At 43.0% G+C, this 27,547-nt stretch overlaps 2 protein-coding genes across 5 annotated transcripts in view; one reads left to right on the forward strand and one right to left on the reverse strand.

The window, feature by feature from the left end:
- Nucleotides 1–27,547, forward strand: part of LOC124031370 (voltage-gated potassium channel subunit beta-2-like) — a 148,422-nt gene that overhangs the window by 55,139 nt on the left and 65,736 nt on the right. For 3 of the 4 annotated variants that reach the window (XM_046342514.1, XM_046342513.1, XM_046342515.1), the window contains one exon: nucleotides 71–112. The exons of the other annotated variant lie outside the window; for it this stretch is intronic. In XM_046342514.1, the coding sequence (XP_046198470.1) occupies nucleotides 71–112 (42 nt within the window). The remainder of the gene's footprint in view (nucleotides 1–70; nucleotides 113–27,547) is intronic. 4 annotated transcript variants of the gene reach the window in all.
- Nucleotides 17,026–18,645, reverse strand: LOC124031372 (28S ribosomal protein S16, mitochondrial-like). The gene is made up of 2 exons (XM_046342518.1): nucleotides 18,377–18,645; nucleotides 17,026–17,280 (listed from the first exon to the last, which is right to left on the reverse strand). The coding sequence occupies exons 1-2, from the start codon at nucleotides 18,588–18,590 to the stop codon at nucleotides 17,156–17,158; spliced, it is 339 nt and encodes a 112-aa protein (XP_046198474.1). The 5' UTR covers nucleotides 18,591–18,645; the 3' UTR covers nucleotides 17,026–17,155.

The raw sequence follows: 27,547 nt of genomic DNA on the forward strand, positions 1-27,547 counted from the left end.
ACGGTCCCCTCCCTTCTGCTACATGTTCATCTAAGCTGTACTCTCTCTTCCTCTCTTCCGCTGACCTCAGCGCACGCTATGGGAGCCCTAAACGACAGCTGCAGTTCTACAGGTATCTCTCTCTCTCGCTCGTTCTCTCTTTCTCTCTGACTACTGTGGAACCTGACTGCTTTCCTATACTTCTCTATGTCAATCTGTATCATCCTTAACTAGTCACTGTTTGCCCAGCTAGTAGCCTGACTTTATCTTTGCTGGACACCACATTGTGCTGTTCGCAATGTTGTTCAGTGGCCATATTTGTAGTCTTCATTCCACTCAGCCCAAGACTTTCAAATAGGTATCAATGTTTTGCATCTAAAAGTGACCTAATACTTTGGTTTCTTGTAGTCTGTACTGATAGTGAGCTATCAGGGTTGTATGTCTTGCTGTTTCAGAGGGGGATCATGTTTTATGGGCTGATCTGGTTATAATACCCCAGATACTGTGGATGCAGGCCAGGGTAATGAGCTCTCTCAGATTTTCATCTCCAAAGCTTCCCTTTTGCACATTTCTGTCCTTTTATAAGTGTCCCGCTGCTGCCTTGACTCAAGAGGGGATCGATCACGGCTTCACACGCTCTCTGTCTGTCTCACACAGACTGGCTAGAAGTGTGATGGGACACTAAATGTGCATGGATGTTTTTTGTCTGTTGACCTTATGTAATCTGAGAGAACTTTTGATGCATATTTGAGTATGCTATAATGTTTGCCCAGTAGGGTGTCTTCAGCACGCATTCAGTTATATCACGTTTTTAACCCAGTTAGAATACCACATAGTTTTTGTGGTTTCATGTATGTTTTATGGGAGGCCTGGGAAATACCACACGTTTAATAATCTAATACACTCAGTCAGTTTATTAGGTACACCCATCTAGTACCGGGTCAGGTGTACCTAATCAATTGTATATGGCATTTTGCGGACACTTTTATCCAAATCGATTTACAGTCATGCATGAATGCATTTTACGTATGGTTGGCACCAGCGGGACTCAAACCCATGAGCCTTGTCGTTATAAGCGCCATGCACTACTGACTGAGACACATACTGTTGGACCACATAGTTGCTGCTTTGTTACACTGGTCAAGTAAGACAAGCCATCACCTCAGCACAATAACACTTTGAGAACAGCATTGGGTGCATGTTTTCGTTCATGCTTCGTTATGTCTGGACATTAGATATCGCAGTCTGTGATGATGATGTAGTCTGGTAGTATTGCGGTCAAGAAGTCACAAGATATGGCCGTTTAATGTTTACAATTTTATACAGCAAGAGGCTTTTAGTATTCCCATCTCTGAACCTCCGTAACCCTTTCACTATGTCCAGGGGAATTAGGATTTTCCTGTCCGTCGACCCCAGAACTCTCATATACTCTGTCACTCTGGTATTGATCCAGAAAAATACGTATTGCAAATATCGTCTTTTTAACTTTGAGTTTGATACTCCATCAGCACGTACTTCTGGGTTTGCTCAAGTTTCATTGTTTTACTCTCTCATACATCAAATGTGTGTGTAGTACTGTGTAGTGATCCTGATCTTACCCAGGTATCTTTTCAATTTGTATTGCAAAAGATTTCTGACTGGGTGTTTTGGGTGGGCATTTGTGACTAACTTTTTTCCCTGTGTTTGCCCAAACACTTACTTGGAGACAGTAGATGGCACAATATTCTGTTACAGATCAGTTATAGCCTGACATGTAGCCTAGTCTACCAGAGGTATGATGACTGCTAGACATCCAGACCTCTCCTCATGGCTGACCCTCTGCATCTGGTGTGTTTAAGGGCTACAGTACTTTGACCTGAATACACCAGGTCCTTCAGAGACAGATGCAGAAGAATAGAGCCAGAATAGATCCAATGTAATGTAGCTGAGGTTTTCAGTAATATAGGCAGTAGAATCCTGTGGTGTCGACTGTACTTGTGTGTGTGTGTGTTTGTGTAAACCGTATACACACTCAGGCCTCATTATGTTCTGATGGCCTCTTAGTATTCCTTCCCGTGGAACAACAATCTGAGGCTTTTAGCACAAAAGCTTCTGCGAATAATGGCTGATCTTCTACCTGATATCATTTGCTGTGGTTCGCAGGAACAAGCCGGGGCACTAAATGAAAAATGGATTTCCTCCATGAGATCTAACAGTGTGTGTGTCTGGGGGGGGGGATGAATGAGGTGGGAGGGCACTTTCTCATCCACTAATTGGTTTAGACACGTCCTAGTAAGACACTTCTAGTTTGGGTGGACCTGCTGCATTGATACAAGCAGTGTGTTTATAAGAGCAGGCTGGCACCTACGACCCTTTCATGAGCCGACCGCCTAGAAATCGGGTGAGTTTAAGCAAAGACCAACGTCCAATGCTTGCGTGTGTTTTGAGTACACTGTGTGTGAGGGGTGGTGGCTGGATGAGTGTGTGTTTGTATAGCCTGGAGCGGATGCATGCTGCCTGGTCTGGAGCCTCTCGATCTCTACGGGTGGTGGAGTCCATTGGACTGGGAGGACAGGGAAAGCTGGAGAACTGGAAGACACCTACACCCTTGATAGCAAACATGGACAGATTTCAGGACTATTCATCCCTGATCATAGAATTAACCACATGGCTGTTTTGGGGTGATAGAGATGTTGTGAAGCAGTGAAGGCTATATGACTGTTAGGGGTGGTTTTAAGATGGTTTTGTGATGATTTGATCTAGGCCTTTCTCAGTTGAAGCTAGATTTCAAAGCTGAGCAGGACATTTAGATGAAGGCTGTGCTTTGTGTCAGTGTTAATACAGCAGCTGTCATTCAGCAGACTGGGAGAGAAGCAGAGTGCTGTTCAAGTGTCTGCATCAGGGCCTCCTGAGTGGCACAGTGGTCTAAGGCACTGCATCGCAGTGCTAGTTGTGCCACTAGAGATCCTGGTTCGAGTCCATGCTCTGTCGCAGCCGACTGCGACCAGGAGACGCATGGGGCGGCGCACAATTGGCCAATCGCTGTCCGAGTTAGGGGGAGGGTATGGCGGGCAGGGATGTTCTTGTCCCATCATGCTCTAGCAACTCCTATGGTGGGCACTGTACGCTGACATGGTCGCCAGGTGTACGGTGTTTCCTCCAACACATTGGTGCTTCTGGGTTAAGCAGGCATTGTGTCAAGAAGTAGTGCATCTTGGCTGGGTTGTGTTTTAGAGGATGCATAGCTCTTGACCTTTGCCTCTCCCGAGTTCGTACGGGAGTTGCAGTGATGGGACAAGACTGTAACTACCAATTGGATACCATGATTTTTTTTTTTTTGTAAGTGTCAGTCAATAGACTTTTATGGGATCACAAACCGTTTGCCTTAGGACTTCCTTTGTAGACCTACAGGGCAACATTTCCTGTGTCTCAGGTGCTGTAGCTGTAGTGTGTTAGTTCACTACAAAGGCAGTGATGACAGGTTGACAAAACTCCCAGGCTGAAATGGCTAATTTGTCCAAAATTGACATTAGAAATATTACACAGTTGCCCTTTGAAAGATTCTTGTTTCGTGTTTGACCAGAGCGAGGATGTAATTTTAAAATTGTAATTTGAAACGCTTTACGTGAGATGCTTTACTTGCATGGACTGTAGACTATGGGCCAATAGTTTAATGTTTCTTATTGTTCTGCATTTATTTAAATTGATGTGAAATATGTTGCTTGACTTATCAATTCATGTCTGACCTGGCCCCTGGTACATGTCAATGTCTCCTCCTCGTCCTGCTGTCTCTTATGCAGATATGTCTCTCGCATGTGTCCTCTGGTCCTGCTCCTTAGTTAACCACAAGGTGGTCACCTGAATGCACCCGATCAGTTTTACCCTGCCATTGTGTGCCTGTCATGGGGGGCGGTGCCGTGACTCTGATTACACCATGCATGGCTGTGTGGTACTACTGCCCCGAGCAGAGCAGGAGAGCTCTTTCTTATGGGAGAAGTCAGGTGCTATTTAAGGAGTTGGCCGTGTCCTGGTGGCTCCTAGCTCCGTCCCGGCCCCACTTTTCATTTTTCACTGAGCGGTGGGTTGCTGCGGCGACAGCAGGAGTAGGGGGATGTTTGCGGGAGGGATAACAGGAGGTCAGCCCCCTGGGGCGGCAGTGAGGCGTCAATCCATGTACACTCATTCCGAAAACCTACAGATCCCCAAACCCGCCGGGCAGGGCAGTGGGATACGGAAGAGCAGCAGCAGCGGCAGTGGCAAGATGCTGTCCATGTCGTGCAGCGAGAGCATGCGGAGCGACATCAGCCACTACCACTCGGACCAGGGCCTGAACCAGCCTCGGCCCACCGACCCAGGGGAGCTGAGGCGTCTCAGGGAGCAGAAGCATGCTGCTCAGGTCAAGAATATGGAGGACTTCCTTAAGATGAACGGCCTGGTCCTGGAGGAGTGTGTGTCCCACCAGACTGGCATGAAGTATAGGTAAGGACCAGGGCACACCTGGAGAGACCTGGGAGACTCCGACTGGTTGGGGCTGGGTAGCTGAAACCTAAATAGTGGCTGAGATTGGGCAGTTCAGACTGGTTTTGGGCTGAACAGGTAGCAGGGTGTATTAGCACGCAACAGAGTGTAGCAGGGTGTATGAACAGAGATGGGGACAGGCATGGGGTGTGAGAAAGGTTCAGTGGAACACCTGAGGCTCAGGCAGAATGGAATTGTGTAGCCTACCTTGTCTCAGTGTGCTACGGCACTGCTTACGTTATAACTGTTCACTGAAAAAGGCAGGCAGCGTTTCTCAGCCAGTCGAAGTTATGAATCAGCTGGCATCATTTGTATGGATATAGAGAGCACATTTTCTATGCCTGGTGAAATCGTGCCTCATTGGCTCATTGTTACGGATGTATCCAAATAAATGTCACTAGAAAACAGCTTAAACAAATGCAAATGTGGCTACTTTGCTGTTATTCTGGCTGAACATTTTGACTGTAAGTTAGCTGTCGTTGGCAATCTAGCAAGCAAGGGATAAGAACGTTGCCAGCCATTTAGAAACGGATGACTGGGTTGCGTTTCTGGCAACCGAACGAACGACTGACCAGTTGGCTTGGGTAGCATCCCTAGATTTGTGTCGGGACTATATCATGAAAAGATAGTATGAATAAATTCATCAAAATAGCATTTTTAAAGAAAACATGTCAATTATTATTTGAATATGTTGGTAACCCGTTGTATAAAAGTGACAATGCCCTCAAAGCCGGTGTCTCGGGCCTAACAACACCCGTGCCAATATATCCTCCAAACACAGCCTTCTCGGGCATTATCATTTAAGTATAGGTTAACTAATGTTGCATTAGTGATGTGTTGCTGTTTGCTACTGTCCTCAGTGCAGTGTTAGACTGTCCTCTGGACAGAATGCTCTTACTCCATGGTACTGGCTCTCATTTTATCATCTAATCATCTAGGTCGCTAGCATATTTGCCCAACAAAATGGGAAGGACATACTGTTCCATAAGGATTTACCTGGCTCGTTAAATCTCACTCAACGCTTTCCCCCTTGATCAGACTCTGCTGAGATCATCCCTCTCTCTCTCGCTCCTCTTCACCACTCTCTCTGTTAGACAAATGGTAGTCACATTACACTGTTCTGAGAAGATACCTTTACCATGTTAGAACCTACAAACATACGTGTCTTACTCAGTCACACTTGCCCCAATCCTAGACTCCGCAGAGTCTCCAACAACTGGATGTTCCGGTTTTCAGAGGAAATGGAAAGAGTGCCTGGGATGTGACTTCTCATTTTGGACGAAACTCCATATGAACTTCTCCTCCACATTTACTGGATTGGTTGAACATTGCAGAAGAGAACCTCCCCCGACAGTGGTTTTCCTTCTCGTCATGACCAGTATGTAGGGGATCTAGTTTCAGGCGTTTATTTTACGCTTGCTACGTTACTCTAACCCTAACACTAACCTTGACCGTCACAAGAGTAGGCGATATGGTCCTGAGAAGCCTGGATGATGAATATTGAATGCATTGCTTCTTGAGTCTCAGCACTGTCAGGTATAATAATGTGTGCAGGACGAAGCATTCTGACAGAAGTGTGGTCAACATCCTCAAACAATGAGGAGAGGAGGCCTCTTCATCACTGCATTGCCACTAATGAGAAGACAAGGTCTGCAGAGCAGGGGTAGCCTACCTGCTGTTGTTTTGACCCAGTGCATGGATGGCTGTTTTGTCTGTTGACAGGTCTAGCAGCTGTTGTTTTGACGATGGGCAGGGATCTGTTTAGATTCAGTTGGAAGAGCATGGCACTTGCAACGCCTGGTTTGTGGGTTCTATTCCCAGGACCACCCACCCATAAACAAGTCATTTTGGATAAAAGCATCTATTAAATGGCATATATATTATTACACAAGGAACTGCCAAAATAAAAGAAACACCAACACAAAGTGTCTTAATAGGGCATTGGGCCACCAGAAGCCAGAACGGTTTCCCTGCACCTTGGCATAGATTCTGCAAGTGTATGGAACTCTATTGGAGGGATGCGACACCGTTTTTCCACATTTGGTGTTTTGTTGATGGTGGTGGAAAATGCTGTCTCAGGCGCCGCTCCAGAATCTCTCATAAGTGTTCAATTGGGTTCAAATCAAATCAAACTTTATTAGTCACATGTGCCAAATACAACATGTATTACTGTGAAATGCTTACTTACAAGCCCTTAACCAACAGTGCTGTTCAACAAGGAGTTAAGAAAATATTTACCAAATAAACTAGTAAAAAATAATAAAAAGTAACACAATAAAATAACAAAGAGGCTATATACAGGGGGTACCGGTATGGAGTCAATGTGCGGGGGTACAGGTGGTCGAGATAATTTGTACATGTAGGTAGGGGTGAAGTGAGTATGCATAGATAATAAACAGTGTAGCAGCAGTGTACAATATACTGGGGAGGGGTTGTCAATGTAAAAAGTCAGGTGGCCATTTGATTAATTGTTCATCAGTCTTATAGCTTGGGGATAGAAGATGTTAAGGAGCATTTTGGTCCTAGACTTGGCGCCCCGGTACCGCTTGCCGTGCGTCGGCAAAGAAAACAGTCTATGACTTGGGTGACTGGTATCTTTGACAATTTTTGGGGCTTTCCTCTGACACCGCCTACTATATAGGTCCTGGATGGCAGGAAGCTTGGCCCCAGTGATGTACTGGGCCGTACACACTACCATCTGTAGACCAGGCGGTGATGCAACCTGTCAGGATGCTCTCGATGGTGCAGCTGTAGAACTTTTTGAGGATCTGTGGACCCATGCCAAATCTTTTCAGTCTCCTGAGGGGGAAAAGGTGTTGTCGTGCCCTCTTCACAAATGTCTTGGTGTGTTTGGACTAGAGGTCGACCAATTATGATTTTTCAACGACGATACCGATTATTGGAGGACCAAAAAAAGTCAATACCGATTAATAGGCAGATTTAAAAAAAAAGATCTATTATTATTTATTGGTCATCATGAAAATTACAACAATACTGAATGAACACTTTTATTTTAACTTAATATAATACATCAATAAAATCATTTTAGCCTCAAATAAATAATGAAACATGTTCAAATAATGCAAAAACAAAGTGTTGGAGAAGAAAGTAAAAGTGCAATATGTGCCATGTAAAAAAGCTACGTTTAAGTTCCTTGCTCAGAACATAAGAAAGCTGGTGGTTCCTTTTAACATAAGTCTTCAATATTCCATGGTAAGAAGTCATGGCCCTTGCGGAGCAAGGGGAACAACTAATTCACGGTCTCAGAGCGGGTGATGTTGCCGATTGAAACGCTATTAGCGCGCAGCCCGCTAACTGTCTAGCCATTTCACATCAGTTACACCAGCTTGGAAAGTGCTGTTTGAATGAATACGCAGCCTGCTGCTGCCTACCATCGCTCAGTCAGACTGCTCTATCAAATAGCAAATCATAGACTTAATTATAACATAATAACACACAGAAATACGAGCCTTAGGTCATTAATATGGTCAAATCCAGAAACTATAATTTCGAAAAAACACAACGTTTATTCTTTTAGTGAAATACGGAACCGTTACGTATTTTATCTAACGGTTGGCATCCATAAGTCTAAATATTCCTGTTACATTGCACAACCTTCAATGTTATGTCATAATTACGTAAAATTCTGGCAAATTAGTTCACAACGAACAAGGCGGCCCAAACTGTTGCATATACCCTGACTCTGCATGCAATGAACGAAAGAGAAGTGACACAATTTCCCTAGTTTAATATCGCCTGCTAACCTGGATTTCTTTTAACTAACTATGCAGGTTTCAAAAAATATACTTCTGTGTATTGATTTTAAGAAAGGCATTGATGTTTATGATTGTGCTTTTTTGCAAATGCGCTTTTGTTGAATCCTCCCCAGTTTGGCGAAGTTGGCTGTCTTTGTTAGGAAGATATAGTCTTACATTTACATTTAAATTTAAGTCATTTAGCAGACGCTCTTATCCAGAGCGACTTACAAATTGGTGCATTCACCTTATGACATCCAGTAGAACAGTCACTTTACAATAGTGCATCTAAATCTTAAAGGGGGGGGTGAGAAGGATTACTTATCCTATCCTAGGTATTCCTTAAAGAGGTGGGGTTTCAGGTGTCTCCGGAAGGTGGTGATTGACTCCGCTGTCCTGGCGTCGTGAGGGAGTTTGTTCCACCGTTGGGGGGCCAGAGCAGCGAACAGTTTTGACTGGGCTGAGCGGGAACTGTACTTCCTCAGTGGTAGGGAGGCGAGCAGGCCAGAGGTGGATGAACACAGTGCCCTTGTTTGGGTGTAGGGCCTGATCAGAGCCTGGAGGTACTGAGGTGCCGTTCCCCTCACAGCTCCGTAGGCAAGCACCATGGTCTTCACACAGTTCGCGACGAGCCAGGCTGCCCAAACTGCTGCATATACCCTGACTCTGTTGCACAGAACGCAAGAGAAGTGACACAATTTCTCTAGTTAAAATAAATTCATGTTAGCAGGCAATATTACCTAAATATGCAGGTTTAAAAATAAATACTTGTGTATTGATTTTAAGAAAGGTGTTGATTTTTATGGTTAGGTACACATTGGTGCAACGATAGTGCTTTTTTCACGAATGCGCTTGTTAAATCACCTGTTTGGCGAAGTAGGCTGTGATTCAATGATAAATTAACAGGCACCGCATCGATTATATGCAACGCAGGACAAGCTAGATAAACGAGTAATATCATCAACCATGTGTAGTTAACTAGTGATTATGTTAAGATTTATTGTTTTTGATAAGATACGTTAAATGCTAGCTAGCACCTTACCGTGGCTCCTTGCCGCACTCGCATAACAGGTAGTCAGTCTGCCACGCAGTCCTCGTGGAGTGCAATGTAATCGGCCATGATCGGAATCCGATTACCGATTGTTATGAAAACTTGAAATCGGCCCTATAATTAATCGGTCATTCCGATTAATCGGTTGACATCTAGTTTGGATCATGATAGTTTGTTGCTGATGTTGACACCAAGGAACGTGAAACTCTCGACCTGCTCCACTACAGCCGTGTTGATGAGCATGCGGACGTGCTTGGGTCCTCCTTTTCCTTTAGTCCACGATCAGCTCCTTTGTCTTGCTCACATTGAGGCAGAGGTTGTTGTCCTGGCACCACATTGCCAGGTCTCCGACCTACTCCCTATAGGCTGTCTCATCATTGTTGTGATAAGGCCTACCACCGTTGTGTCGTCAGCAAACTTAATAATGGTGTTGGAGTCGTGTTTGGCCACGCAGTCATGGGTGAACAAGGAGTACAGGAGGGGACTAAGCACACACCACTGAGGGGCCCCAGTGTTGAGGATCAGCGTGGTAGACACGTTGGTGCTTACCCTTACCACCTGGGGGCAGCCGTCACGAAGTCCAGGATCCAAATGCAGAGGAAGGTGTTTAGTCCCAGGGTCCTGAGCTTTGTGGGCACTATGGTGTTGAACACTGAGCTGTAGTCAATGAACGGCATTCTCATATACGTTTTCCTTTTGTCCAGGTGGGAAAGGGCAGTGTGGAATGCGATTGAGATTGCGTCATTTGTGCATCTGTTGGGGCAGTTTGTGAATTGCAGTGGGTCTAGGGTATCTGGGAGGATGCTGTTGATGTGAGCCATGACTAGCTTTTCAAAGCACATCATGGCTACTGGCATGAGTGCTACAGGGCGGTAATCATTTAGGCAGGTTACCTTTTCTTCCTTGGGCACAGGGACTATGGTGGTCTGCTTGTAACATGTAGGTATTACAGACTGGATCAGGGAGAGGTTGAAAATGTTAGTGAAGACACTTTCCAGTTGGTCAGCACATTCTTGAATACACGACCTGGTAATCCATCTGTTTAAAGGTCTTGCTCACATCGGCTACTGAGAGCATTATCACTCAGTCATCCAGAACAGCTGGTGCTCTCAAGCATGCTTCTATGTTGCTTGCCTCAAAGCTAGCATAAAAGGCATCTAGCTTGTCTGGTAGGCTTGCATCACTGGGCAACTTGTGTCTGGGTTTCCCTTTCAAATCAAATATTTTTTTGTCACATACACATGGTTAGTATATATTAAAGCAAGTGTAGCGAAATGCTTGTGCTTCTGGTTCCGACCATGCAGTAATATCTAACAAGTAATATAACCTAACAATTTCACAACAACTACCTTATACACACAAGTGTAAATGAATGAATACGAATATGTACATAAAAATATATAAATGAGTGATGGCCGAACGGTATAGGAAAGATGCAGTAGATGGTATAGAGTACAGTATATACATATGAGATGAGTAATGTAGGATATGAAAACATATAAAGCGGCATTGTTTAAAGTGGCTAGTGATACATTACATCAAGATGGCAAGATGCAGTAGATGGTATAGAGTACCGTATATACATATGAGATGAGTAATGTAGGGTATGTAAACATTATATAAAGTGGCTAGTGATGAATTGATAACGATAACATCAATTTTACCATTATTGAAGTGGCTGGAGTTGAGTCAGTTTGTTGGCAGCAGCCACTCAATGTTAGTGATGGCTGTTTAACAGTCTGATGGCCTTGAGATAGAAGCTGTTTTTCAGTCTTTCTGTCCCCGCTTTGATGCACCTGTACTGACCTCGCCTTCTGGATGATAGCGGGGTGAACAGGCAGTGGCTCGGGTGGTTGTTGTCCTTGATTATCTTTTTGGCCTTCCTGTGACATCGGGTGGTGTAGGTGTCCTGAAGGGCAGGTAGTTTGCACCCGGTGATGCCTCACTACCCTCTGGAGAGCCTTCCGGTTATGGGCGGAGCAGCTGCTGTACCAGGCGGTGATACAGCCGACAGGATGCTCTCGATTTTGCATTGGTAAAAGTTTGAGTGTTTTTGGTGACAAGCCGAATTTCTTCAACCTCCTTAGTGTCCCGCTCCTTGAATGAGGCGGCTCTAGCATTTAGCTCGATGTGGATGTTGACCTGTAATCCATGGCTTCTCGTTGGGATATGTACGTATGGTCATTGTGAGGACGACGTCTTCGATGCACTTATTGATAAAGCCGATGACTGATGTGGTATACTCCTCAATGCCATCGGAAGAACCCTGGAACATATGCCATCGGAAGAACCCTGGAACATATTCCAGTGGTCATCTGACCACTTCCGGAAGTCACTGGTCCTTCCTGCTTTAGTCTTTGATTGTAAGCAGGAATCAGGAGTATAGAATGAGGGTGAGGGAGAGCTTTGTATGTTTTTCTGTGTGTGGAGTAAAGGTGGTCTATAGTTTTTTTCCCTTTGTTTGCACATGCTGGTAGAAATGAGGTTTGCCTGTATTAAAGTCCCCGGCCACTAGGAGTGCTGCTTCTGGATGAGCATTTTCTTGATTGCTTATGGTCTTACACAGCTGGTTGAGTGCGGTCTTAGTTCCAGCATCGGTTTGTGGTGGTAAATAGACAGCTACGAATTATATAGATGAGAACTCTCTTGGTAGATAGTGTGGTCTACAGCTCATCATAAGGTACTCTACCTCAGGCGAGCAATGCCTTGAAACTTCTTTTATGTCTGACATTGCACACCAGATGTTATTGACAAATGGACACACACCTCCGCCCCTTGTCTTACTAGATGTAGCTTCTCTGTCCTGCCGGTGCATGGAAAATCCCACCAGCTCTATATTATCCGCGTCGTCATTCAGCCAGCCATGACTTGGTGAAACATATGATATTAACGTTGGTAGGATAATCTTGATCGTAGATCATCCTTTTTATTTTCCAATGATTGCACGTTGGCCAATAGAACGGATGACAGGGGGGGTATACTCACTTGCCTACGAATTCTCAGCAATTTTATGGCCCGTTCCTGAGAAAGCAGTATATCCTTCTCATCGGACTCGTTAAAGAAAAAATCTTCCATTTCGAGGTGAGGAATCACTGTCCAGAAGTTATTTTCGGTCATAAGAGAATGTAGCAGCAACATTATGTACAAAATAAGATGTACAAATAAGTTCCAAACAATGTGAAAAAGCAAACATAAAAGTACAGTTGGTTAGGAGCACGTAAACACGTCTGCCATCCCCTCCGGTGCCATTCTGTTGAGATCTGGTGACTGAGATGGCATATGGCTTACATCGTTTTCATGCTTATCAAATCATTCAGTCACCATTTGTGCCCTGCGGATGGAGGCATTGTCATCCGATGGGGGCATAGCCATGGTAGCCAAAATAATAGCCTGCCCAGCATTTTTATACATGACCCTAAGCATGATGGGATGTTACTTGCTTAAATAACTCAGGAACCACACCTGCGTGGTTCAATATACTTTGTATCCCTTATATACTCAAGTGTTTCCATTATTTTGACAGTAACATATATATGGCTTGTCTGGAGTCTAGGAATACTGCTGTTGTTTTGACTAAGGTAAGGGATGGTTGCTGTCTGTTGTCAGGGTTCACAGGCAGGTGGGTGCGGTTAATAACAGACAGGGTGGCTACTGTTGTCTCCAGGCAGTGTTGTGTGTCATTGACATTGGCAGACTGCTGGGCCTATTGTTGCCTGTGCTGTAAAGCTCACTTACTCTTCCGTGGCGGGCTGACTGATATACAGCATTGTGATGGGGCAGGTAAGAGGGAGTCAGGTTAGGTTACAAGGAGCTCTATGGTGCTTTTCACCATATTCAAACAGCCAACATAGTCCCTCTGAGTGGTGACTTCATCCTTTTTTCTCTAGTCATCCTTGATACGTTTGATTCGTTCTAGGCAGTGTGCATACACAATAAAGGGCTTAGTCAGGGGTTTACAGTTCAGTGTGTATATATAAACAATAAAGGGCTTAGTCAGGGGTTTACAGTTCAGTATGTATATATAAACAATAAAGGGCTTAGTCAGGGGTTTACAGTTCAGTGTGTATATATAAACAATAAAGGGCTTAGTTAGGGGTTTACAGTTCAGTGTGTATATATAAACAATAAAGGGCTTAGTCAGGGGTTTACAGTTCAGTGTGTATATATAAACAATAAAGGGCTTAGTCAGGGGTTTACAGTTCAGTGTGTATATATAAACAATAAAGGGCTTAGTCAGGGGTTTACAGTTCAGTGTGTATATATAAACAATAAAGGGCTTAGTCAGGGGTTTACAGTTCAGTGTGTATATATAAACAATAAAGGGCTTAGTCAGGGGTTTACAGTTCAGTGTGTATATATAAACAATAAAGGGCTTAGTCAGGGGTTTACAGTTCAGTGTGTATATATAAACAATAAAGGGCTTAGTCTGGTGTACGGTATAGTATGTATCTACTGGTGTTTGTTTCTCACAGAAACAATACCTGATCTGTTGAAGGGTAACCCAGCTAGCTCTTGTATCCTCATCAGTGTACAATTCTGTAATTAGGGCTGCAATTGGGTCAGCATCTACATGGAACTTCCGACTCCACTCATCATTATTTCAGGTTTGTGGTCAGAGGCAAAGTAACAATACCGTTGAGCTGTTCTGCCTGACAGGCTGCTACACCACATTGCGCTTGTGACCTGTGACATGAGTCCATGAGACATGGACAGATACAGGTAATGTCACGCCCTGACCTTAGAGAGACGTTTTATTTCTCTATTTGGTTAGGTCAGGGTGTGATGTGGGGTGGGCATTCTATATTGTGGCCCGGGTATGGTTCTCAATAAAGGATAGCTGTCTATCGTTGTCTCTGATTGGGAATCATACTTAGGCAGCCTGTTTTGCCACCTTAGTGGTGGGTAGTTGACTTTGTTAGTTGCCTGTATAGCCCTAGTAAGCTTCACGTTAGTTTTTGTCGTTTTTGTTTGGCGACATTCATAATAAAATAAATGTACGCCCACCACGCTACGCTGCACCTTGGTCCGGTCATTTCCCTGAAGTGCGTGACAGGTAAATGCCAAAATAAAGGAAACACCAACATTAAATGTTTGGAACTCTATTGGAGGGATGCAACACCATTCAGATCTTAGCAATTCCATCATTTGGTGTTTTTGTTGATGGTGGTGGAAAATGCTGTCTCAGGCGCCGCTCCAGAATCTCCCATATGTGTTTAGTTGGGTTGAGATCTGTCACCAGACGGCCATGGCATATGGTTTACATTGTTTTCATGCTCATCAAACCATTCAGTGACCATTGTCATCCTATGTGGGCATAGTCATGTTAGCCAAAATAATGGCCAAAATAAGGCCCTGCCCCGAATTCTTATACATGACCCTAAGCATGATGGGATGTTAATTGCTTAATGGTAATTGCTTAATTCACTGAGGAACCACACCTGTGTGGAAGCCTCTGCTTTCAATACACTTTGTAAACCCCTCATTTACTCAAGTGTTTCTATTATTTTTTGCAGTTACCTGTGTCGATAATCGGCATAATTATCTGGTGATGGCTAGGTGATGATGACATGACACACACGCTCTCTCTCCCTCTCTCACACACACACACAATATTTTAAATAGTTGCATGTTGCATTTATATTTTTGTTCAGTGTAATTTGTAGTAAAAAAAAATCTAAAAACAACATGTTCCCACTTTGTCATTATGAGGTATTGTGTAGAGGTCAACCGATTATGATTTTTCAACACCGATACCAATTATTGGAGGACCAAAAAAAGCCGATACCGATTAATTGGCCGATTTTTATTTATTTATTTATTTTGTTTGTAATAATGACAATTACAACAATACTGAATGAACACTTATTTTAACTTAATATAATACATCAATAAAAATCCATTTAGCCTCAAATAAATAATGAAACATGTTCAATTTGGTTTAAATAATGCAAAAACAAAGTGTTGGAGAAAAGTAAAAGTGCAATATGTGCCATGTAGAAAAAGCTAAAAAGTTCCTTGCTCAGAACATGAGAACATATGAAAGCTGGTGGTTCCTTTTAACATGAGACTTCAATATTCCAGGGTAAGAGGTTTTAGGTTGTCGTTAATATATATAGTATTTATATGAATATTTCTCTATACCATTTGTATTCCATATACCTTTGACTATTGGTTGTTCATATAGGCACTTTAGTATTGCCAGAGGAACACATCGACAACAGCCACCCTCGATGCAGCGTTACCCATGCAGAGCAAGGGGAACAACTACTCCAAGTCTCAGAGCGAGTGACGTTTGAAACGCTTAGTGGGCACCCCGCTAACTAGCTTGCCATTTCACATCGGTTACACCAGCCTAATCTCGGGAGTTGATAGGCTTGAAGTCATAAACAGCTCAATGCTTGAAGCACAGCAAAGAGCTGCTGGCAAAACGCACGCAAGTGCTGTTTGAATGAATGCTTAAGAGCCTGCTGCTGCCTACCACCACTCAGTCAGACTGCTCTATCAAATAACAAATCATAGACTTAATTATAACATAATAACACACAGAAATATGAGCCTTTGGTCATTAATATGGTCGAATCCAGAAACTGTTTATTATTATAGCATATTGCCTGACTCTGCGTGCAATGAATGCAAGAGAAGTGACAATTTAATATGGTTAATATTGCCTGATAACCTGGATTTCTTTTAGCTAAATATGTAGGTTTAAAAATATATACTTCTATGTATTGATTTTTAAAAAGGCATTGGTGTTTATGGTTAGGTACACGTTGGAGCAACGACAGTCCTTTTTCGCAAATGCGCACCGCAGCGATTATATGCAACACAGGACACACTAGATAAACTAGTAATATCATCAACCATGTGTAGTTAACTAGTGAGTATGATTGATTGATTGTTTTTTATAAGATAAGTTTAATGCTAGCTAGCAACTTACCTTGGCTTCTTACTGCATTCACGTAACAGGTAGGCTCCTCGTGGAGTGCAATGAGAGGCAGGTGGTTAGAGAGTTGGACTAGTTAACTGTAAGGTTGCAAGATTGAATCCCCGAGCTGACAATGTAAAAATCTGTCGTTCTGCCCCTGAACAAGGCAGTTAACCCACTGTTCCTAGGCCGTCATTGAAAATAAGAATGTGTTCTTAACTGACTTGCCTAGTTAAATAAAGGTGTTAAAAAATAAATACATTTATACTAAAAAAATTGGCCAAATCGGTGTCCAAAAATACCGATTTCCTATTGTTATGAAAACTTAAAATCGGCCCTGATTAATCGGTCATTCCGATTAATCGTCCAACCTCTGGTATTGTGTGTAGATAGGTGAGGAAAACATCTATTTAATCATTTTTTTATTCAGACTAACACAAAATGTTGAGTAGGTCCAGGGGTATGACTACTTTAAGGCACTGTATGTCATTACTCTCCTCTGTTTGATGGACTTAAATATTGCGTCCACCATCCAACAGGGTCACATTTTAAATACAGTACAACTTATATAGCATACATAAATGTTTCATATAAATGCTTCACAAATCCTCTGTCATGCTCTATAAATGGTGCATAAACATACACAATGAGGTATGTGACATTTGGCAACTCACCCTACAGTGTGCCTGGTTATGACATCCTTTATACATCATTTATAGAGTATGACATACACTTCAATTATATCTGAAGACTTTATGTGGTGCTTAGGACGACTTTATGTATGCTATATGAAGCCTTCATAAGTTGTTCTGTTAAGCTAAGAATATTCATAGTTCAAAGGCTTTCACTGGAAACAGTTAACCTTTTTGGGAGGAGAATGTCATTTCTAGCTGTCCTTCGTGTACAGTAACCACACCCTGCTATGCTTGACAGTCCCTCATGCTCCAGCTATCCAAGTTGCTGCTGCTTAACTCCATCCTCTGGAGCTGCTTCCTCTGCTAGCTCTGCCAGGGCCCTGTGACGCTCTGTTTCTGTCACCGTCATGGGATGCAGGGGGAAGAACCCAGCCAGTCCTACAGGAAGACATGAGAGGGTTGACAGTGTCTTAGACCACATAGATTCCCAGGTAGCATTTAGACTTAATTGGAAGTATTGATTACATTTAAAAGTATACTACACTGAACAAAGTGTTGGTGTTGGTCCCTCATGAGCTAAAATCAAAGTTCCCAGAAATGTTGCATATGCACAAAAATCTTCTTTCTCTTAAATGTAGCTTAACAGCATCATCATCATTACACAGGTGCACCTTGTGCTGGGGACAATAAAAGGTCACTAAATGTGCAGTTTTGTCACACAACAATACCACAGATGTCTCAAGTTGAGGGAACGTGCAATTGGCATTCTGACTGCAGGAATGTCCACCAGAGCTGTTGCCAGAGAATTGAATGTTCATTTATCTTCCATAAGCCGCCTCCAATGTCATTTTAGAGAATTTGGCAGTACATCTAACCGGCCTCACAACCACAGACCATGTGTATGGCGTCATGTGGGTGAGTGGTTTGTTGTTGTGAACAGTGCCCCATGGTGGCGGTCGGGTTATGGTATGAGCAGGCATAAGCTACGGATAAAGAACAAAATGGCATTTTATCAATGGCCATTTGAATGCACAGAGATACCGTGACGAGATCCTGATGCCCAAATGGGGCGGAAGGTAACCTAGTGGTTAAAGCGTTGGACTAGTAACCGAAAGGTTGCAAGATCAAATCCCCAAGCTGACAAGGTAAAACTGTGTTGTTCTGCCCCTGAACAAGGCAGTTAACCCACTGTTCCTAGGCCGTCATTGAAAATAAGAATGTCCTTAACTGACTTGCCTGGTTAAATAAAATAAAAAATTGTCATGCCATTCAACAGCCACCATATGTTACCTTATGTTTCCCAGTCATGTGAAATCCATCTAATACATTTATTTCAAGTGACAAATTTCCTTACATAAACTAACTCAGTAAAATTGTATAAACGGTTGCATTTATATTTTTGTTGTATAGTAGTTCAGTAGTTTAGTTTATGAACCTGTGATTTAGTGTCTTTTCCATGAAGTAGGCCTTACACTGGTCATTTCAATAAACTTGTAAAGTGTGTGTTGTCATGGTGAGGGTAGAGGGAACACACCTAGAAGTTTGGCCACAGGCTTCGTTGGATGTGCACAGCAGCCCATCCAGTACTTGATCCTGTCAGAGTTGATGCTGACCAGTTTCTCATTGTAGATGTTTGGCAGGGGGTCATAAGAGCCCAGCTGTTCTATGTATTTCCTGTCTCGTGATCGCTTGTTGTAAGCTGCCACAATGCGGTAGAAAGGTCTGTTAGACTGTTTGTGGCCAGCCATTGCCAACCTGATGACAATGTGTCCTCCGTGGTACGTCTTCAGTAGGAAGGATGCTGAAGGATAATACAACAAAATCAGCACTGTATTGTTTCGTTAAATGGTGAAATTCATATGCAATTAAATTGGCTGAAAAAAAGAACACCCTTTGAAGTAGGAAGTTTTTTATGTCAAAGAGTAAGCAATTAGGGATTCACACTGTTTTTACCGCTTACACACCACAACCACTCCAATAACACTATGCTATCTGCAAAATACTTGAATCTGGATCGCCACCCACGGCAACGATTATTTAACATGGTGGAGCTCTCTTTTAACAATATCTGCAATAAATGGGAACACCACAAACCCAACAGTATTTCATGTCTGGACAATAACTCATTAGCAAGTGGCCATCCCATAATACAAATAACACTCAATGTCTAGCTATTGTGTTGCCATTTGTTGTCTATCTGTTGTGTATTCCATGAAATAAACATTACTTATCAGAAACATCATTGGTAAAACTACTAGCTTGCTATACACCATACTCTTGGCTCGTAAAGGTACAGCTCGTAAAGGTACAGTAAAGGTACAGACATTTCCGGGTAGCTAATAAGCGTACCCCAACGTGCTACTTAGCCCATGTTTACAGCGTTAGTTAAATAGCAACCTGATCATACTTACATAGACAGACCATGTTTACAGCGTTAGTTAAATAGCAACCTGATCATACTTACATAGACGGACCATGTTTACAGCGTTAGTTAAATAGCAACCTGATCATACTTACATAGACGGACCATGTTTACAGCGTTAGTTAAATAGCAACCTGATCATACTTACATAGACGGACCATGTTTACAGCGTTAGTTAAATAGCAACCTGATCATACTTACATAGACGGACCATGTTTAGGTATACCCTGCAAGAGTGGTCAAACGAATATGTAAAAGATTGAACACGTTTTCAACATTACAGAAAAGAGCACTTCTATTGTCTAATGTAACATTTGTAATGGAGCAGCCATTTAAACACACACACACACACACACACACACACACACACACACACACACACACACACACACACACACACACACACACACACACACACACACACACACACACACACACACACACACACACACACACACACACACACACACACACACACACACACACACACACACACACACACACACACACACACACACGGTCAGTATAGCACTCAAAGGAATTAAAGTGGCTATTGGCTTACATGTCCTAGAATCGCTTGGTATCCCTCAGTGCTGACTCTTAATTTACATATGCACTGTGTTGGAAAGTACAGACTGGATGCGAGAACAACACAAAGCAGTCTGTAAAAAGAAACAAAGTATTTTCAGTGTGGGTGTCACAGGTCTCAAGTGTTTAATTTAAAAAGTTCTAGATTGCCTCAAAATGTGCATTTCCCCCAGTCTCACAATAAGGATATAATATCATACTAAGATGTTACTTCTCACAGGTTGTCTGAATTTCTTAAGGGTGGTGGGAATTAGGGCTACTAAATTGTCCTCTTTTTCAACTGTATTTTTCATCCATTTCAGGTTTGCCTGGTTGATATGATGACATTGATTGTTAAAGGCCCAGTGCAGCCAAAATTCAGTTTTGCCTGTGTTTTCAAATTAAATTAAATGTTGTTGGTCACGTGCTTAATTCAATAGGTGTCGACTTTACCGTGAACTGCTTACTTATAAACCCTTTCCCAACAATACAAAGTTAAAAAATATTTTTTTACAAAATAAAAAAGGAAATAAGTCACAATAACAAGGCTATATACAAGAAGTACCAGTAGCAAGTCAAGGTAGTTGAGGATATTGAGGTAACATGTCATCTAGCTCTCACAATCTCACATCTGAATTAGACATTCATCCATGTTTCCCAAACATGAAATTTCAAAGTTGTTGCAAATGTCCATTTTTTGGGGGGGATAGGCTTAAAACACAAATCTAAAAAACAACTTTCTATTGCTGGATTCAAACTTGCAACCTTTGGAATCAGATGCCTACTCCCATCTGCCATCCTCATCCACAACACCCTAGCGAAACCACTCACTGTTGCCCATAGTGGCAAGTTTCTACATCATCTCCCGACATCCTAAGACGTGGATGGAAGTTGAATACTGACTTGTATCACTGGTGACCTGGTTGAACATGTACATGTAGGTAGGGGTAAAAGTGAGTCGGCCAGCAGCATATGTGAAGAGTGTGAAAGTAGGTGTGTGTGTGTTGGAGTGTCAGTGTAGTATGGGTGAGTGTGTGGGTAGAGTCCAGTGAGTGTGCTTAGAGCCAGTGCAAGAGATTCAGTGTAAAAAAGGATATTCATGCAAATAGTCCAGGTAGCCACTTGATTAACTGTACAGCAGTCGTATGGCTTAGGGGTAGAAGCTGTTCAGGAGCCTTTTGGTTCGAGACTTGGCGCTCTGCTAGGTAAAGCCCCGCCTTATCTCAGCTCACTGGTCACCATAGCAGCACCCACTCGTAGCACGCGCTCCAGCAGGTATATCTCACTGGTTACCCCCAAAGCCATTTCCTCTTTTGGCCGCCTTTCCTTCCAGTTCTCTGCTGCCAATGACTGGAACGAATTTCAAAAGTCACTGAAGCTAGAGACTCATAGCTCCGTCACTAGCTTTAAGCACCAGCTGTCAGAGCAGCTCACAGATCACTGCACCTGTACATGGCCCATCTGTAAACAGCCCATCCATCTACTTCATCCCCATACTGTATTTATTTATTTATCTTGCTCCTTTGCACCCCAGTATCTCTACTTGTACATTCATCTTCTTCACATCTATCATTCCAGTGTTTAATTGCTATACTGTAATTACATCGCCTCCATGGCCTATTTGTTGCCTTAACTCCCTTTTCTTACCTCATTTGCACTCATTGTATATATACTTTTTTATTTTATTTTTTTCTACTGTATTATTGACTGTATGTTTTGTTTATTCTATGTGTCGAACTGCTATGCTTTATCTTGGCCAGGTCGCAGTTGCAAATGAGAACTTGTTCTCAACTAGCCTACCTGGTTAAATAAAGGTGAAATGTAAAACAAAATTAGATTTTTTTTAAATGCCATCAGATGAATCCTGGAATATATTCCAGTCTGTGCTAGCAAAGCAGTCCTGTAGCTTAGTATCCACTTTTATATTGTGTGTATCACTTGCTACTTCCTGTTTGAGTTTTTACTTGTAAGCAGGTATCAGGAGGATAGAGTAATGGTCACATTTGCTAAATGGAGTTTATTTATTTTTGCAGGGGGAGAGCTTTGTATGCATCTCTTTGTGTGGAGTTAAGGTGATCTAGAGTGTTGTATGATATGATACAACAGCTGATGGAACTATCACTGTAAAAGAGTGAAAAGATTACATCAGTGTTATTTGTTGATTGATTGTTAGTTGCTGGTTGAAAATACAATTTATACAGCACCTTGCAATCAACAGGTTTAGCCATGGTGGAGTTTTGGCTAGGTTGTTAACATCATCCGGTTGTATTAGTTAATTAACCAATAAAAAAAGATCTCCTGAACCTCTGCTACTACCAGCTAGTTTTCAGGTTACATATCCCTCCCATTAAACCCCCGCTCCCAGACAGTCCCAACAATTCTTGCTTGAGAAATAGTTAGGGTTTTGTTAAAAAGCCATTTTTGTTTCTTTTTGACCATCTTAATGGAACGCTATTACAGTAAGGTACTTAATTGTTACCCAGAAATGATTTGTTATGTATGCATGGGACATTTTTAAGTATTTGTAAAAGGTGGATTCTCATATTAAAGTCTGTCGCCACCTAATGAACGTAGTTGCTATAGACATGTTGGAGTAGGAGATCAGGCTATCATGATATTGATCTCTTAATGAATCTCTTTCTTGGGGGGACAAAAGGCAGATGCATTTATAGATACTGTAGTATATAGGCCTACCATGTTGATGAATACTTTTTGTATTTTATGTAATGGCTGTTGTTAGCCATTAGGTGGTGCCGATGTTCCACCTCAGATTGGGTCTACTACTGTACTCCATGCTGCACCCTCTACAGCAGGGGTAGGAAACTAGATTCAGCCACGGGACGATTTTCCCCAGAGCGGATGGTTGGGGGCCCGGAACTTAATTATAATAATTTTTACACTGCAGATTGACCACAACTAAGCACAAAAAAAGATTGTATTTGAAAATAAGAAAAATGTCATACCTAGGTTACATTGAGACACAATTCGTGGGAATACTTGGGAACAGTTTTCCTAAATTAAACTCATTTTTAGATGAATGCCTGGTGATTTGAGCATTTTTCCTGCAAAAACTAAAATAGGTCATACTTTATTTGGATTGTCCGGATTTTCCCTCTGTAGATACTCTACAAATGGTCATATTATCAACAAACTCTCTGTAGATAGACAACTGTTTGCTAAGGTTACAGTTCGAGTTAGGTTCCTTTTTCAGGACCCTGTCTTTCAAAGATAATTCAAAGAAATCCAAATAACTTCACAGATCTTCATTGTAAAGGGTTTAAACACTGCTTGCTCAATGAACCATAAACAATTAATAAACATGCACCTGTGGAACGGTCGTTAAGACACTAACAGCTTACAGACAGTAGGCAATTAAGGTCACAGTTATGAAAACTTAGGACACTAATGAGGCCTTTCTATTGACTCTGAAATACACCAAAGAAAGATGCAGGGTCCCTGCTCATCTGCGTGAACGCGCCTTAGGCATGCTGCAAAGAAGCATGAGGACTGCAGATGTGGCCAGGGCAAGAAATGGCAATGTCCGTACTGTGAGACGCCTAAGACAGCGCTACAGGGAGACAGGATGGACAGCTGATCGTCCTCGCAGTGGCAGACCACGCATAACAACACCTGCACAGGATCGGTACATCCGAACATCACACCTGTGGGACAGGTACAGGATGGCAACAACAACTGCCCGAGTTACACCAGGAACACACAATCCCTCCAGTGCTCAGACTGTCCGCAATAGGCTGAGAGAGGCTGGACTGAGGGCTTGTAGGCCTGTTGTAAGGCAGGACCTCACCAGACATCACTGGCAACAACGTCGCCTATGGGTGCAAACCCACCGTCGCTGGACCAGACAGGACTGGTAAAAAGTGCTCTTCACTAACTAGTCGCGGTTTTGTCTTACCAGGGGTGATGTTCGGATTCGCATTTATCGTCGAAGGAATGAGCGTTACACCGAGGCCTGTACTCTGGAGCGTCCGTCATGGTCTGGGGCAGTGTGTCACAGCATCGTCGGACTGAGCTTGTTGTCATTGCAGGCAATCTCAACATTGTGCATTACAGAGAAGACATCCTCCTCCCTCATGTGGTACCCTTCCTGCAGGCTCACCATGACATGACCCTCCAGCATGACAATGCCACCAGCCACACTGCTCGTTCTGTGTGTGATTTCCTGCAAGACAGGAATGTCAGTGTTCTGCCATGGCCAGCAAAGAGCCCGGATCTCAATCCTATTGAGCACATCTGAGACCTGTTGGATCGGAGGGTGAGGGCTAGGGCCATTCCCCCCAGAAATGTCTGGGAACTTGCAGGTGCCTTGGTGGAAGAGTGGGGTAACATTTCACAGCAAGAACTGGCATATCTGGTGCAGTCTGAGGAGATGCACTGCAGTATTTAATGCAGCTGTTACTGACTGTTACTTTTGATTTGAACCCCCCTTTGTTCAGGAACACATTCCATTTCTGTTAGTCACATGTCTGTGGAACTTGTTCAGTTTCTGTCTCAGTTGTTGAATTTTGTTCATACAAATATTTACACATGTTAAGCTTGCTGAAAATAAACCCAGTTGACAGTGAGAGTTCGTTTATTTTTTTGCTGAGTTTAGATTTTCCCTTCCATCACTACATATTATCAAATCAAATGTATTTATATAGCCCTTCGTACATCAGCTGATATCTCAAAGTGCTGTACAGAAACCCAACCTAAAACCCCAAACAGCAAGCAATGCAGGTGTAGAAGCACGGTGGCTAGGAAAAACTCCCTAGAAAGGCCAAAACCTAGGAAGAAACCTAGAGAGGAACCAGGCTATGTGGGGTGGCCAGTCCTCTTCTGTCTGTGCCGGGTGGAGATTATAACATGGCCAAGATGTTAAAATGTTCATAAATGACCAGCATGGTCGAATAATAATGAGGCAGAACAGTTGAAACTGGAGCAGCAGCACGGCCAGGTGGACTGGGGACAGCAAGGAGTCATCATGTCAGGTAGTCCTGGGGCATGGTCCTAGGGCTCAGGTCCTCTGAGAGAGAGAAAGAACAAGAGAAGGAGAGAATTAGAGAACGCACACTTAGATTCACACAGAACACCGAATAGGACAGGAGAAGTACTCCAGATATAACAAACTGACCCTAGCCCCCCGACACAAACTACTGCAGCATAAATACTGGAGGCTGAGACAGGAGGGGTCAGGAGACACTTATTATGTATGTAGGATAGTTGTTTTGCTTGACATTTGGTTTCTCTGAAGTGCAATTTGGATGACATCCTCTACTATTTATATTCCAGTCTTCTCTCTTAAGGCACATGTAGGCTACATGACTAATACTAAATGGGGAGTTAATTTATCATTGGTCCAAATTACCATGATTTTCTTTCTGTTCAATGTGTTGTATATGTATGGTATTAAACTAAGTGAAGAATGCCATATAATTTATCCCAGATGAGATTAAACAACTTTCCTATTGTCTAATTTCTCATCATAAATGATGCCTCATTCATTCCCCCTTTCCTTCATCCTCAACACACCATCTCTCTGTCATGGCTTCATGGCAGTAAAGCCCACTTTCTCGCTCTACTTGCTCCTCTGAAGATGCCCCCTTTTTGCTCTGTTTTTTCTCATATATTATTAAAGGCTCCTTCCCCCCTGTGGAGAATATACTGGGCCCAGTCTAGCAGAAGCTGCTTCTCCAGGCCTTGCATAACTTGACACCCCCCAGAAATCCCACAAGCAGGGGCCACTTTCTTCCACTTTGCCGCTTGTATCATGTGGGCTCAAACTCATCCCCTTCTTCTCACTCCCAGCCCACCTCGATTCAGCTAATAAGACTGTTGCCGTGCAGTCCTTTGCAGGGCTTCGGGCTATTTTTCCTCCTTCGGCCCTTCAGTTATTTAAAAGGTGTTGTGTCAGCAGTGGTGAAAAAAGTTCTCAATTAATAGAAAATGACTCAAGTAAAAGTGAAGTATCTCATTTAAAATGGACTTAAGTACAGTGGTAGAAAACGTACTAAATTGCCATACTTGAGTAGAAGTCAAAAGTTAAAGTAGATGCTATACATTAAATTCCTTATATTAAGCAAACCAGATGCCACAATTGTATTTATATATTTTTTCATTTATTTACATTTGTCCACCAGATCAGAGGCAGTAGAGATGACAATGCTGTCACGAATATTACCGAAGGTGACTCCCCTTCTTGTTCGGATGGCGTCCGGCGGTCGTCGTCACCGGTCTACTAGCTATCACCGATCCTTTGTTCTGTGTTCCTTTGGTTTTGTCTGATTGGTATCACCTGTTTCTTGTTTGGTTGTTAGGATAGGGTTATATAGTTTGTTCAGCCCGCTTCTGTTTCGTGCGGGCTTGTTCGTTTGTTTTGTGTTAGAGTGATTTTGTTTGCATTTTCGGGTTTCGCGCTGTCCGTTATTATTTCTGATCATTTGTTTCCTACTTTTGTTCATGTTATTTTTCCTGGACATTAAAGTGTATTTTTCTCACATCCTTTTGCTCGCTGTGCTTGACTCCACACCTCTTCACTCATTAAACGTAACAAATGCATTATATTGATACACTACATGACCAAAAGTATGTGGACATCTTCTCATTCAAAATCATGGGTATTAGTATGGAGTTGAACCCCCCCTTGCTGCTATAACAGCCTCCACTCTTCTTGGAAGGCAATCCACTAGATGTTGGAACATTGCTGTGAGGACTTGCTTTCATTCAGCCTCAAGAGCATTAGTGAGGTCGGGCACTAATGTTGGGCGATTAGGCCTGGCTAGTAGTCGGCATTTCAATTAATTCCAAAGGTGTTCGATGGGTTTGAGGTCAGGGCTCTGTGCAGGCCAGTCAAGTTCTTCCACATCGGTCTTGACAAACCATTTCGTTATGGACCTTGCTTTGTGCACTGGGGCATTGTCTGCTGCAATAGCCCATTTGTGACTAGGACCGACGGCGTTCCGACATGCCGTTCTGCACACCACTGTACTGCGCTCTTATTTGCCAGTTTGTGGCTGTGTACTCCCACAGAATTGCCTCTGACTGGATGTGTTGTGTGTCGCACTATTCTCTGTAAATCCTAGACACTGTTGTGCGTGAAAAGCCCAGGGGGCCAGCTGTTTCTGAGGTACTGGAACTGGCGCACCTGGCACCGACGAGCATACCACGCTCAAAAGTAGCTTGTTTTGCCCATTCTAACGTTCAAGCAAACAGTAACTAAATGCCTCAATGCCTGTCTGCTTTATATAGCAAGCCAATGCCACATGACTCACTCTCTGTAATAGCAAACCATTTTCATGAACCGGGTGGTGTACCTAATAAACTGGGCACTAAGTGCATGTTCCATGGCGGCACTTGTGACATTTGGCACCCTGCGCCACCCTAGAGATGTCACAGAGGGTTACCCAATCAACAGCCGTACAGGGGAGAGCCAGCTGTCTCACAACCTCAGATTGACCACCACTCTAAAACCAGATGTAAACACACCAACACTCTGGTCAACAAAGGGACACATCGCCCTATGTTGGTTAGGTAGAGGGACTGGTCAGTGGTCACACACATGCCTGAGTGGGACATCCCGGATGGTTGGTTCTTTACGAGAGTGGCTTACCTTCAAGAGTTCAACACGAACTTTTCATTGGTTGTGGTCTTGGTTGTAGTCTCATTGGTTGTGGTAGTACACTGTGGCTAACATTTTAAGAGGTACTCTGTAAGTAAAAA

The sequence above is a fragment of the Oncorhynchus gorbuscha genome, linkage group LG03 (assembly GCF_021184085.1).
Source record: "Oncorhynchus gorbuscha isolate QuinsamMale2020 ecotype Even-year linkage group LG03, OgorEven_v1.0, whole genome shotgun sequence".
NCBI lineage: Eukaryota > Metazoa > Chordata > Actinopteri > Salmoniformes > Salmonidae > Oncorhynchus > Oncorhynchus gorbuscha.

Excerpts from the sequence above, each read along its gene's own strand:
- LOC124031372 (XM_046342518.1), bottom strand. The coding sequence starts at position 18,590 with ATGGCTGGCCACAAACAGTCTAACAGACCTTTCTACCGCATTGTGGCA. Across the intron at positions 17,281-18,376 it reads GCCTGTGGCCAAACTTCTAG|GACTGGCTGGGTTCTTCCCC; the intron begins GTGTGTTCCCTC and ends GTCTTCCTGTAG.